The sequence below is a fragment of the Chiloscyllium punctatum genome, chromosome 2 (genome assembly GCF_047496795.1).
Source record: "Chiloscyllium punctatum isolate Juve2018m chromosome 2, sChiPun1.3, whole genome shotgun sequence".
Classification (NCBI taxonomy): domain Eukaryota; kingdom Metazoa; phylum Chordata; class Chondrichthyes; order Orectolobiformes; family Hemiscylliidae; genus Chiloscyllium; species Chiloscyllium punctatum.
This window is the reverse complement of record NC_092740.1, coordinates 93687234-93699560: the sequence shown is the minus strand read 5'-3', so window position 1 is coordinate 93699560 and position 12327 is coordinate 93687234. Positions and strand designations below refer to the sequence as shown.

Here is a 12327-nt window from a genome sequence, read left to right as displayed (position 1 = left end):
AACACAGCAGCTAGGTACAAATGAGGTTAGCATTGTATAAAAGGTCACATCTCATCAACAGTTCAATCCATCAAAGGAGAAATGCAATTTTCAACCAGAAGCCCAACAGAAAGGCACCCAATCTCTGCTGCACAAAGAAACAAACATTAGTGAGCCATCCAAACAGTTGTCAATGTTTCAAAAACTACACCAATCTCCCTGATTGGCCAGAAAACCATCAAAATATGTATTAAAACAGGGCTTACCTGCAGATCAATCTCTTTTACTTTCTGGCAATGAAGAAGCAACGACTGATGTAGCAAAGGCAAAGACTGATGGATCGCCAGAGTGAAAGAGAAAGAGAGCAATGACTTTGTGAACCAGACTAAAGTTGCACGAGACTCTGGGAAGTTTTGTAATGACTAAGAGATTTGGGCAGGATTAGGAATACCATTGTTAGTATTAAAGTCTTAGCATTAGTATTAAAGATCAAAATTAGTATGTAACTTGTTCCTTAATAAAGTTATAACAGGTTGCATTGGTAACAACTTGTATTTTGTTTTGATAGCAAGATGGTGGAGACAGCAGATTAGGTAGTGTTCGGGCTCCTGGCTGCGCACTCCCTTTCAGCTGACCAGCCACATCCTTGCTTTTTTAAATTAATTGTTAATATTTCTTACATTCACCTTTTTAAATCAACTTTGTCTTTTCTTCTTTCTGCTGCTGAGGTGAGGCAGTTTCCTTGGACTGTTTCAATAGGCCCCCGGTCTACAGTTGGACAGCTCTCCAATCCTTGGCAGATGGATAGGACCCAGTCCCTTGGAATTTGGAGAAGTCTTCAATTGCAATTGTGGCAGCCCCCATCCTCAGTAGTTGGGCAGACCCCGAACTTTGGCAGTGGCCAGTTTGTGAAACCAGAAGGCTGTGAAATGAGCAAAAAATGATACTTGTTTTAAAAAAATCTCATTTTCTTAACATATTGTTTATGTAATTATATGGCGCTGTTTTTTGTGGTGACTTTTCCACATTTTACTGTATTTTCACAAATACAAATTACAAATTTCTAACTATCCATTTATCCATCTGTGATTTGACTGTTCTGGGTGTTTTGGGATACCTGGGTTAGTTCATTTATAACCTATTGGTGGAAATGTCTGATGGGTTCTAAAGGGCTCAAACGACCTTTGGTATCTCTTGGTGTTCTTGGATAAGAGTGACTACTGGGTCCTCTGAACGCGAAACACTAACTTAGCTTGGTGTCCTGAATGTTCAGCCTGAGTCAGTTGTTAAGAGAGCAGGTGCTCAATGCCAAAGACAGGATTTAAGTGACTGAATGAGACATCAGGACCAAACAATTTTGGACGATAAACTAGGTGTTCTGGAAATTGAACAGCAAAGCACAAGTTGGAAAGGGATAGTGGGATATAATGGACCTCTGAAGAAGTCAGCCTAGAGGCGCACAGGCTTTTACCTCTTGCGTGAGGACTCCAAAGGCATTGGCATCTGTTGAGCCCTTACATACCTCCCTACCCCAAAAAGTAATTAAATTGGGTAAGGCACCTCAGTGTCAATATTTAGAAGATGCTCTCAAACAATATCTGTTTTAAAAAATGGTCCAAGTGGGTAGAATTCTGTAGCAAGAGTTGATAAAGTGTGGCGCTGGAAAAAGCACAGCAGGTCAGGCCGCATCTGTGAAGCAAGAGAATCAACGATTCCTGCATAACCCTTCATCAGACATTTAGCAGGACTGATGAAGGGTTATGCCTGCAATGTCGATTCTGTTGCTTCACAGATGCTGCCTGACTTGCTGTGCTTTTTCTAGCACCACACTTTATCGGCTCTGACTTCTCCAGCATCTCCGGTCTTCACTATCTCCTAGCATTCTGTAGTAAGCCAAACTGCCTCAGGGCCAAAGGTTCCATACCACAGGACCTATGGCTAGAAACACACAGAATTGGGGAAGATAGTTGCTAAAGTAATCATGGCAATAGCGATAGCATCTCAGCCCACATCCCATGAAAACTAAAACTTTGTGGTGACATTGAACATTGATTGAACTAGAGCGTTCATGAAAATCATCAGAAGAATACTAGAACATTGAAATGTAAGAAGGAGGGAAGAACTTTTTGATCTCCAAAGGAAAAAGAAATGGGATTTAAGACCCTTTGATCTGATTCCTTACAGTTTTAAAAGAAATGCTGCATTTAGAGGATGCATTGTTTGTAATCTTCAAAAAGTCTTTAGAATTTGGAAATCACTCAACAATTTAATAAACTTGTAGAATGGTCAGGGATCAGATTAGGGCCTCAAATCTATATTAATGACCTCGAAAGGACAGACCATTCTAACAAAATATGCTGATGATGCAAAGATAGATAAGAAAACAAATTAATAGGAGGATATGAGTGAGCGGGCAAATACTTGGCAGGTGGAAGGTAATGTGGGGAAAAATATACAATTTGGCAAGAGGAATAAAAAAGTATTAAAGTGGAGAGATCTTGCAAAATACTGCCGGATGGAGGCACCTGGATGTTCTTGTACTTAAATCACAAAAGATTAGCCCATGTAGGAATACAAGTTGAATGTGAGCCTTTTATGAGTGTAAAAGTAGGAAATTCTATCTCTGCCTTCATTGGACATTAGTGAGACTACGAATTGATCCTCTGAACAGTTTTGGTGTCTTTCTTATGTAACGTACTTGCATGTTTCAGAAAAGATTCATCAGGCTGATACATAGCATGAAGGAGTTGTCTCGTAAGGAAATGTTGAGCCATATGTGCCTATACTCATTGGATTTTAAACGATTGAGAGGTGATATTACTGTAACGGAATATTCCAAGTAGGCTTGACAGGAAAGATGTTGAGGGCAATCTAGAAATAAAGGGGCATAGTTTGATAAAAGGGGATCTCCTATTTAAGACAGATTTTTCTGAGGCAACTTCTTCTAGAGGGTTGTTAGTGTTCAGAATTATCTGCCCCAGTGAACAGTCATTGAATATATTTAAGGCTGAGTTATATTTTTGATTGACATGGGAGTTGAGAATTATGGGTGTCAGGAGGGAGCTAAGGCCACATTCAGACTAGCTATGATTTTATTAGGGTGTAGCAGGTTCAAAAGGTTAAATGGCCTGCTGCTATCCTATTTCTTTCTTTTCCTAAGTCCCTTACTATCTTTCCTGAATGTAACTGCATGTTGTGAACAGACTGGTTTAATCTCAGATAGCTGAACTCTATGTTTGGAGTTTCTGTTCCTACCACTACCAAAACCGCTCTTTCCAAACTTTCAAATGAATACCTAATGTGACTTTGACAATGGTAAACCTTTCCTCTCCATCCTTCTCAACCAATCTGCAAGCTTTGCTACTGTTAACTGCCCCATTCTTCTGTAACTTCTTTCCACTGTCATATAATTATGCTGGACTGCTATTATTCAAGTCCATTGTTATTTATCAAATTATATCCAGAGTGTCACTTTCAGTGACCTTTTGTTCCAGCTGGTCCCCCACTACTTTGGTCCCCCAAGAATTAAATGCTGGTTCCTTCCTATTTCTCACCTCAAATCTACACCTTCAGCAGCATCACCTGAAGATGTGGCAGTGGATTTCAAATGTGCAATGAAGCCGTCCAATTTTACTTCTTGATTTGTCCACTGTTGCCAAATTATCAGATGACTTCTGCAACACTTCTGCAAATTTCTAGTTCAGCAGAAATTTCTTCCAATTAATTATTGAAAAACTAAATTAATTTTTTTTTGACAACTCTCCATATTGTTTCATGACTAGTGACTGTATTCCTTAGCCTGCAGCTATCTGAGGTTAAACAAGTCTGTCCACAACACTGGAGTTATATTTGAATCTGAGATGAGCTACTGACATCCTATTTGTGGTGTTATGATCACTGTAGGGAAATGATATACCAAAATCCCATCATTTATTAAACGAACCTCAAATGATTAACAGAAAAATTGTTCTTTGAATAAAATGTAAAATTCACTTTAAATGGTGGATACACCAAAGATGCACCTTTTCAGAGCAACAGGCACCTGCAACACTCCCTGCAGACAATGTGCTGTTCTTTATGCAGACAGGGTAGATCAGGAGTTCTATTAGACAAGATTTTTCACCTCAAACTTTCATGGTGACCATTTTCAGCAAGACAATTTAGTGTCGCTGCCTTTCTGTTTCATGGTATTTTTTGTGTGTATGCATTTCTTTACTGGCCAACTGTTCCCTTGAGTCAGCCTAACTACTTTACAATAGTAACGTCTTTTCTGTTTTAGACCAAATCACATCTTTTCCTCAACTTCTTCCTGTTGGTAATGCTTCCAGGTGAAAGGTTGCCAGTTGACATTGACCAATATTTCTTCTTCAAGAAAGTTGATTTTACAACTGTTACAAAATCTTAAAAGTCATTTTTATTCCACAGGCATTTTAAAACGTTGAAAACTTTCTTTATTGTACTGCTTTGCAGTGCCATCTTGAGGACTTACTGGTCAGAATTTTGAGTGTTGACATCATGTTGCAGCTGTACAGGACATAGGTTAGGCCACTTTTGAAATATTGCATGTAATTCTGGTGTTCTTCCTATCGGAAGGATGTTGTAAACTTGAAAAGGTTCAGAAAAGATTTACAAGGATGTTGCCAGGGTGAGAGGATTTGAGCTATAGGGAGAAGCTGAATAGGCTTGGGCAGTTTTCCCTGGAGTGTCGGAGGCTGAGAAGTGACCTTATAGAAGTTTATAAAATCATGAGGGGCATGGATAGAGTAAATAGACAATGTCTTTTCCCTGGGCCAGGGGAGTCCAGAATGAGAGTGCATAGGTTTAGGATAAGAGGGGAAAGACATAAAAGGGACCTAAGGGGAAACTTTTTCACACAGGGTGGTGCGTTTATGGAATGAGCTGCAAGAGAAAGTGGTGGAGGCTGGTGCAATTATGGCATTTAAAAGACACTTGGATGGTATATGCACAAGAAGAAAGATTTAGAGGGTGTGGGCCACATGCTGGCAAATGGAACTAGATTAGATTAGGATATCTGGTCAGCATGGACAAGTTGGACTGAAGGGTCTGTTTCTGTGCCGTACAGCTTTTGACTGTATGACTTCTTTCATCCCATCTCAGTAATATCACTTGATATCATTTATAACATACCTCATCTGCTGAAACCATCACACATGTTTTTGTTATCTGCCACCTCATCCAGTCCTCATCCATCCCACCACTGTCAGCTAGTCTCCCACATTCTACCCTCCATTAGCTTGAGGTCATCCAGTACTTTGCTTATCATACCTTAACTTATTACGACTTCCATTCTGCTAGCACCCTGTGCTTATGATCTATATTGGTTCCAGGTCAAGTGAAGTCTTGAGTTTAAAATTCTCATCCTTGTATTCAAATATATCCACAACTACATTTTCCTATATCGTACTCTTTGTGATTTCCACCGCCCATTTGTGCTCCTCTAATTTCGTCTCTTCATGACACGACCACCGTTGGTGGCCGTACCTTCGGTTCCTTTTGCCCCAAGATCTGGAATTCCCTCTGTATATCTCTTCAGCCCTGTATCTCTCATTCCTTCACTATGGCACTCTTAAAATCTAGATCTCTTACCAAGCTTTTGGTCATAGAAACATACAGTTCAGAAGAGGTCCTTTGGCCCATCAAGTCTGCCATTCATTGAGTACTCATTTGTCTTTTTGAGTCCTATGTCAGGAGTGGGTCATTTGACCCAATATTTCTTTTGTGACTTAAAGTAATATTTTGTTTTATGATGCTCCTATGAAGTGTCTTGTGACATTTCGTTATGACAAAGGTGCAGTATAAGTTATTATTTGTGTATGTGGCTTTGTGCTTTGCTCAGCCCTATCATATAGTGTCACTCCTTTACATGACTTGCATGGGTATCCACACTATTTGTAACTTGATATGGTAGACAATTTTCTTTTCTGTGGATTTGGTGTCTTCTGAAGGAAACATTGTGACTGGGAGAACATACTCTTCTTCAGATGTTGGAGAAAATGAGGACTGCAGATGCTGGAGATCAGAGTTGAGAGTGTGGTGCTGGAAATGCACAGTATGTCAGGCAGCATCCGAGGAGCAGGAGAATCGATGTTTCGGGCATAAGCCCTTCATCAGGAAGTTCTTCAGATGTTGCCAAGAGGATCCTTAATGTTAACGAAACAATGAAACAGATAGTGAAGGTGTTTGTCACTGCCTCATTGAAACAATGCGCACTTTGGCAATATGGAGTTCCCACTGTAGTGACATGTCAACCTAGACTAGACAAATAAATTGGGATTGTTGAACGGGGTTTCTAGCCACAATTGTCTAACTCCTGAAATACCCAAAATAAGTATAATAATATGGCTGTTTTAGAATGCACCTCATCACACTAATAAACTAAAAGGCTTATTGATATTTTAGATTCCAAACTGTCGTGAGTTTTGAGATACACATCAAATATAAACCCAATGAAGCTATAATCATAGAATGATACAGTGCAAAAAGAAACCTCTTGGCCCATTGTGTCTGCTAAAAAAAAAACTTCTTTTTTACTTTTCTGGTTTGTGATTGTGAACTGAAATGGCAAAAAAGAAAACGGTTTTAGAAATCAAAGATTGCTGAAAAGATGATTATACTTTTTTAAAAATAAGTTACCAACACTCATTGTAAGTGCCATTTACACTGCTGTTTAATCAAGCAGCAGGGAAGGCAAGAGTCAGAGGTGTGTACAAAGATTTGTCAAGGGTGGCTAATTGGTCTGTGGAATGGAGTCCAATTTTCAGTGACAACAGCCTTTTGCTGGCCAGCAACTATGTGATTAGCTCCCAAAGTAGATGAACAACTTGTGGGTGTGACTGTTTGGTCAGAAGGCTTTGGACCTCTGAAAAGGAAGGTACTGGTCATTTCTCTGCAGTGACAAAATGCAGTTTGTGCCTGAAGAAAACCTGGGTCTAAAACAAGTAAATTGGTGATTTTTTGTCTTGACTCTGGGCATACTGGAACTTGATTTCCAGCATGCTATCTAGGTGAGGTATAACTGTACTGCCTCTTTAGTTGAGCCATTTAATTAATCCTACTCTCCTGCTCTTTCTCAATCATCCTGTAATTTTTCCTCTGAGAAATGAATAGTTGTAAATTCATCTAAATTGTGATATGTAAGAAGCTTATACAACCTTAGGTGCACTTTGAATCATTTAGAATTGGTTGTTATTCTATCTTAGAAATTTTGTTGTGAAAGTAAAGAATGCTAAAAATCTAACTGAAATATGAATCCAGACTCTCAATGCACATGATCTTTAGCTGGAATTGAAGCTGATGGCAGTGGATCTCAGCAATGGACTCGGAGTTCATCTTGGAAAACTAGCCTCAGAGTTTTATGGCACTTCAGAGACTTACTTTGCACTTAATATTTCAGTATTTTAAATTTAGAGGGAACATAATTTTTTTTGATTATTTGCTGTCATTCAGATCTGCTCAGAATCTGTTAATATCAATGCCTTTCAATTTTTTTAAAATGCAAAGTATGGTTGTTGCAGGGTAAATTGTATCACAATTACAAAGTTTAAACATTATTAATCAATATGTTCAGACATGTTATGCCTCCCCTCTAAAGCAGGTGGGTCTTGAACCCAGGCTCCTGGCCCAAAGGTAGAAAAACGACCACTACATCATTTACTATGGTGCACTTATCCTAGCTATTGTCAATTTACTTATTTACGTTCTCAATGCCTTTGAAATTACTTTTGTTTAAATATCTTTGTTTGCTGCACAAAGGAGTAAATTAATAAACATAATCAGTTAACATTGGTGCAACCAAGTAGATCTTCAGTTTTTGAAAGTTAACTACAATCACAGATTTAAAAATCACACAACACCAGGTTATAGTCCAACAGGTTTAATTGGAAGCACACTAGCTTTCGGAGCGACGCTCCTTCATCAGGTGATTAACTTTGTACACCCCAGTCCAACACTGGCATCTCCAAATCATGACTACAATCACAGAAGCTGTCATGTGGGTGATTCTGAGCAGTTCTCTGCATTGTAAAGGTAAATCATAACATAAAAATTTAAGTTCCTCTTTTATATGTGAAATTGGTGCTTTCCTGAGGGGACACTGCAGCAAAATAAAATGATGTCATGACTGTGGTGTGTTGGGCTTTTGTAGCATTTTTACACTAATTCGTTTAAAAGACTGAAAACACTCATGCACAGTAAGGTTCCTTTGACTGCTGGTGAAGAAAAAAAATCTGTCTTCTTTCAGAACACTCATGATCTACAGACTACGCTGAATATCCTCAACATAATTAATGAACTGGTTTCAGTGGGTAAGTTTGAAGAGAATTTTTTTTTATTTAGATGCAGTTTCTCCTGCCCCTGATTTAATGTTTTAGTTAAGATTTTGAAAGTTTGGAGGGTAGGGAGGAAAATTTAAAAATAATTGCTAGAATAAATCTTCAAACATTTGTGAACTGTACTTCTTTCCTATTACTGTAATAATTGCAGAGGAAGATACCACTGGATCTTTCCATTAATGATTACTTTAAGCAACATTGTTAAGTACAATGTCTGCCAGCCAAACAAATGTAGTTAATTGTATTTTTGATGTGTTTGAAGAACTTGAATAATTAAAGCTTGTGCATAAGATATAGATATTTAAATTGGTTGTGTAGTTTTTTGTTGCATTTGGTAGTAAAATGGTTTGAAAAAAGGTTGGAAAGAGCTTTTTGATTGTTGTGAGTTCTTTGCTTTAATGGCTATTGCTTCATCATAGAATCACAGAATCCCTACAATGTGGAAACAGACCATTTGGCCCAACAAGTCCACACCAACCCTCTAAAAGAGTAACCCACCCAGACCCAGACCCATTCCCCTACTCTATTACTCTACATTTACCCCTGACTAATGCAAGTAACCTACACATCCCTGAACACTATGGGCAATTTAGCATGGCCAACTCACCTGAACTGCACATCTTTGGATTGTGGGAGGAAACCAGAGCACCAGGTGGAAAAACGCACAGACACTGGGAGAATGTGCAAACTCCCCACAGAGCCACCCGAGGCAGGAATTGAACCCGGGTCCCTGGTGCTATGATGCAGCAGTGCTAACTAGATGATGCTTGCATTGCACAAATGACTGTCTACAGTTTTTACCATGCTTACATCTCAGAATCGACATCACAGACTAACAAAAACAGAGGGTGTAGAATGTACAAAACATACATATAAGTATATTGAAAGATTACTGAAGTATCAATCCTTTTTACTTGGAGTTGTAGGATAATCAACACATTGAATTGGATTGATATATCAAAATTGATAGTGGCATATCAAAGAATATTTAAAAGCTTTGTATTTTTTTGATTGACAATTAGCATTTCAGCATAAGTGAAATGTTTTTAATATGGTACCAGTTATATTGCCTTTATACATTGGAGTAACTAAATGAAGTAATGCCGGTTTTAGTTCTGTTCTTGGTCCACCTAATTTAATCACACTCTTCATTGTTTGATAAAATTGACAATTTTCTATAGATTTATTCTTCTAAAACTCAAAGATTATTGTTAGGTCAGAAATGTTCAACTATTACACTCTCTAATTTATGTGGAAATGAATCTGATGTAGTGAAAAGTGCTTCAGGAGTATAACTTGATTTGGTCGGTTCTTTGGAAACCAAATGTCGTCATAATTTTGCTTGTAGCAATGGCACAAGGGGTATCGTCTTCCTAGTTTATGATCGAGCTAAGTACTTATGCTGTTATGTCAGTTGTTCTTGAGAAGGTCACAACTTGACTTCTCAATTCTTTCATTGGCAAGAGGCATTTTTCATTAAACATTTTCAGTCTACAGGTTAGGGTGGATTAGTGCTAATGATTTAAACATGATTATTTAAATAGGCTTGTCTGGGTTTCTATGTTTATTTTTCAGGTTCCTTCAAAGCCTTAAGTGTTAGTAGCATGCAATGATCCTCCAGAGGGTCATGTCCCAGATTGTCCTTTTCAGTACAAGCCAACAAAGGTACAACAATGTGATCTAGGTTGTACCATAATGCTGGTAACCAAAGTGATGCTCCTTAGGTACCCAAGTGACCAGTAAAATAGAGAGCAGGGAGAAAGTGAGGACTGCAGATGCTGGAGATCAGAGCTGAAAATGTGTTGCTGGAAAAGCGCAGCAGGTCAGGCAGCATCCAAGGAGCAGGAGAATCGACGTTTCGGGCATCAGCCCTTCTTCAGGAAGAAGGGCTTTCCTGAAGAAGGGCTTATGCCCGAAACGTCAATTCTCCTGTTCTTTGGATGCTGCCTGACCTGCTGCGCTTTTCCAGCAACACATTTTCAGTAAAATAGAGCAGTAACTAAAGAAGATATTTAAGCTTTATATATAGTTCACCCTGTTCAGAGATGCTGTTACACACCTCTGGAGCAGGTTGGACTTTTATCCTGAGCCTCCTGGTATGGGGATAGGGACACTACTACTATACCACAAGGACCCTCAAAATCAGTGTTGCTACTTGTTCATCAGAGCAATTTGGTAGCAGTGTGATTTCAGCCCATACCTCCAAAGAGACTGAACCTTACTCCAGCGCCCTCAACTGCTCGGCCACACTACCGGAGATCAAATTCCACCCTGAGCCCCTGTCCCAAGGACATGAGCCTGACCCTCTCGGTTACTGATAACATTACCACTGTGTCATCACCAATGCATACTTCACATCCAGACAGTAAACCTTGTCAATCCAAGCAAAATATGATCTGGATTTAAACAGTCAAAGAATCCCTATGATTGCACCACTTTGACTTGAACTGTGAGCCCTGAGAAAGTAACAGCACAAAAGGGAGGAGAAGCACCGTGATGGAATGGTGATTCTGAACAGGATAAGAAAGAATTTGCATACTGAAGGTACAGTGTAAGAAGTCGTGTTGATGAGTCTAGTTGTAAGCTTCTAATTTATTTTATAACTGATTTGATCAATTAATTCGTATAAAAATCTAAAGCTAATTTGATAATTTATCATGTCATTATTATTATTGTTCATTTAATCAGCCCTAGTGGATAACATTAACATGATAGTAGCAATAAATTAAAATCAAAAGTGTTTAGATGGATAAAAACATTTATGTTAACTGCCTATAAATTAAACTGATGCCAGCACAAAGGGAGCAGCTAACTGCTAAGTAGCTGGTGAATGTTTATTTATTCATGTCTCAAGTTTATTAGTGTTGAACTCCTTAAGAATCCTATATGATTCAATGAGCAGTCTCTCATTCTTCTAAATTCCAATGAGTTAATTGTCAATCTGTTTCGCTCATAAGGCAATCCCTCCATACCAAGGATCGTCCTAGTGAACGGTCTCCGAACTGCCTCCAATGAGATAATATTGTTCCTAAAATAAGAGGATCAAAATTGCTCATCGTACTCCAGATATTGTCTCAGCAGCACTTTGTACAGTTACAGAAAGATTTCCCTACTCTCATGTTCCAACCACCTTGAAATAAGAGCCAACTTTCTATCATTCATCCTGATTACCTGCTCCACTTGTGTGCTAACTTTGTGTTTTTGTACAAGTGCCCCAAATGCCTTTGTGTTGTAGCTTTCTGCAGTTTTTCTATTTAAATAATATTCTGCTCTTCTGTTTTCCCTTACAGAATGAACAGCTTCATATTCTTCCATGCTATTAACACCATTAACCAACTTTTTGTGTATTTACTTACCTTTTCAATATCTCTGTAAACTGTTTGTGCTGTCTTGCAACATACCTTTCCATTTTTTTTTTGTCTGCAAATTTAGCTGGAGTACATTTGTTTCCTTCACATTACTGATAGATATTGTAAACAATTGCAGTCCCAGTACAGATCCCTGTGGTCACAGGTTACCAACCTGAAAAAGTACAACTGATTGCCACTTGCTGATTTCTAGCCCTTAGCCAGTCCTCTATCCATGCCAATATAATGTCTCCAATATTGTAGGTTGTTATGACTAAGATTTGCACATAGAGCGGAGGATATAGCTAGGCTGCTGAAGGGGTTGATTTAGTTTCAGTTAGTTAATGGTTACGTTTTCAGTTGTATTGTAAAAGTAAATGGGAAGTACAAATGTACAGAGAAACAAGTAACATTCACACTGTAGGGTTAGTTGTGTAGAAGTCACACCATCAGAAGCTTTCGGTCAGAGTACAGACAATACCCATGAATCTCTATGTAAAACAAAGATAAGGTGAGAACATGGACATTAAACTGTGGGCATTATAACATGCATGCTGTAATCTGCTTAAAACTTGAAGGTAACAAAGACAAATTGCTGGAGAAACTCAGCAGGTCTGGCAGCATCTGTGGAGAGAAAACAGACTCTTCAT

The 12327-nt window shown here is 38.6% G+C and overlaps 1 protein-coding gene across 8 annotated transcripts in view; it reads left to right on the top strand.

Annotated features, from left to right (window-relative positions):
• Nucleotides 1-12327, top strand: part of agtpbp1 (ATP/GTP binding carboxypeptidase 1) — a 338830-nt gene that overhangs the window by 146245 nt on the left and 180258 nt on the right. For all 8 annotated transcript variants that reach the window (XM_072585860.1, XM_072585842.1, XM_072585823.1 and 5 more), the window contains one exon: nucleotides 8240-8303. In XM_072585860.1, the coding sequence (XP_072441961.1) occupies nucleotides 8240-8303 (64 nt within the window). The remainder of the gene's footprint in view (nucleotides 1-8239; nucleotides 8304-12327) is intronic.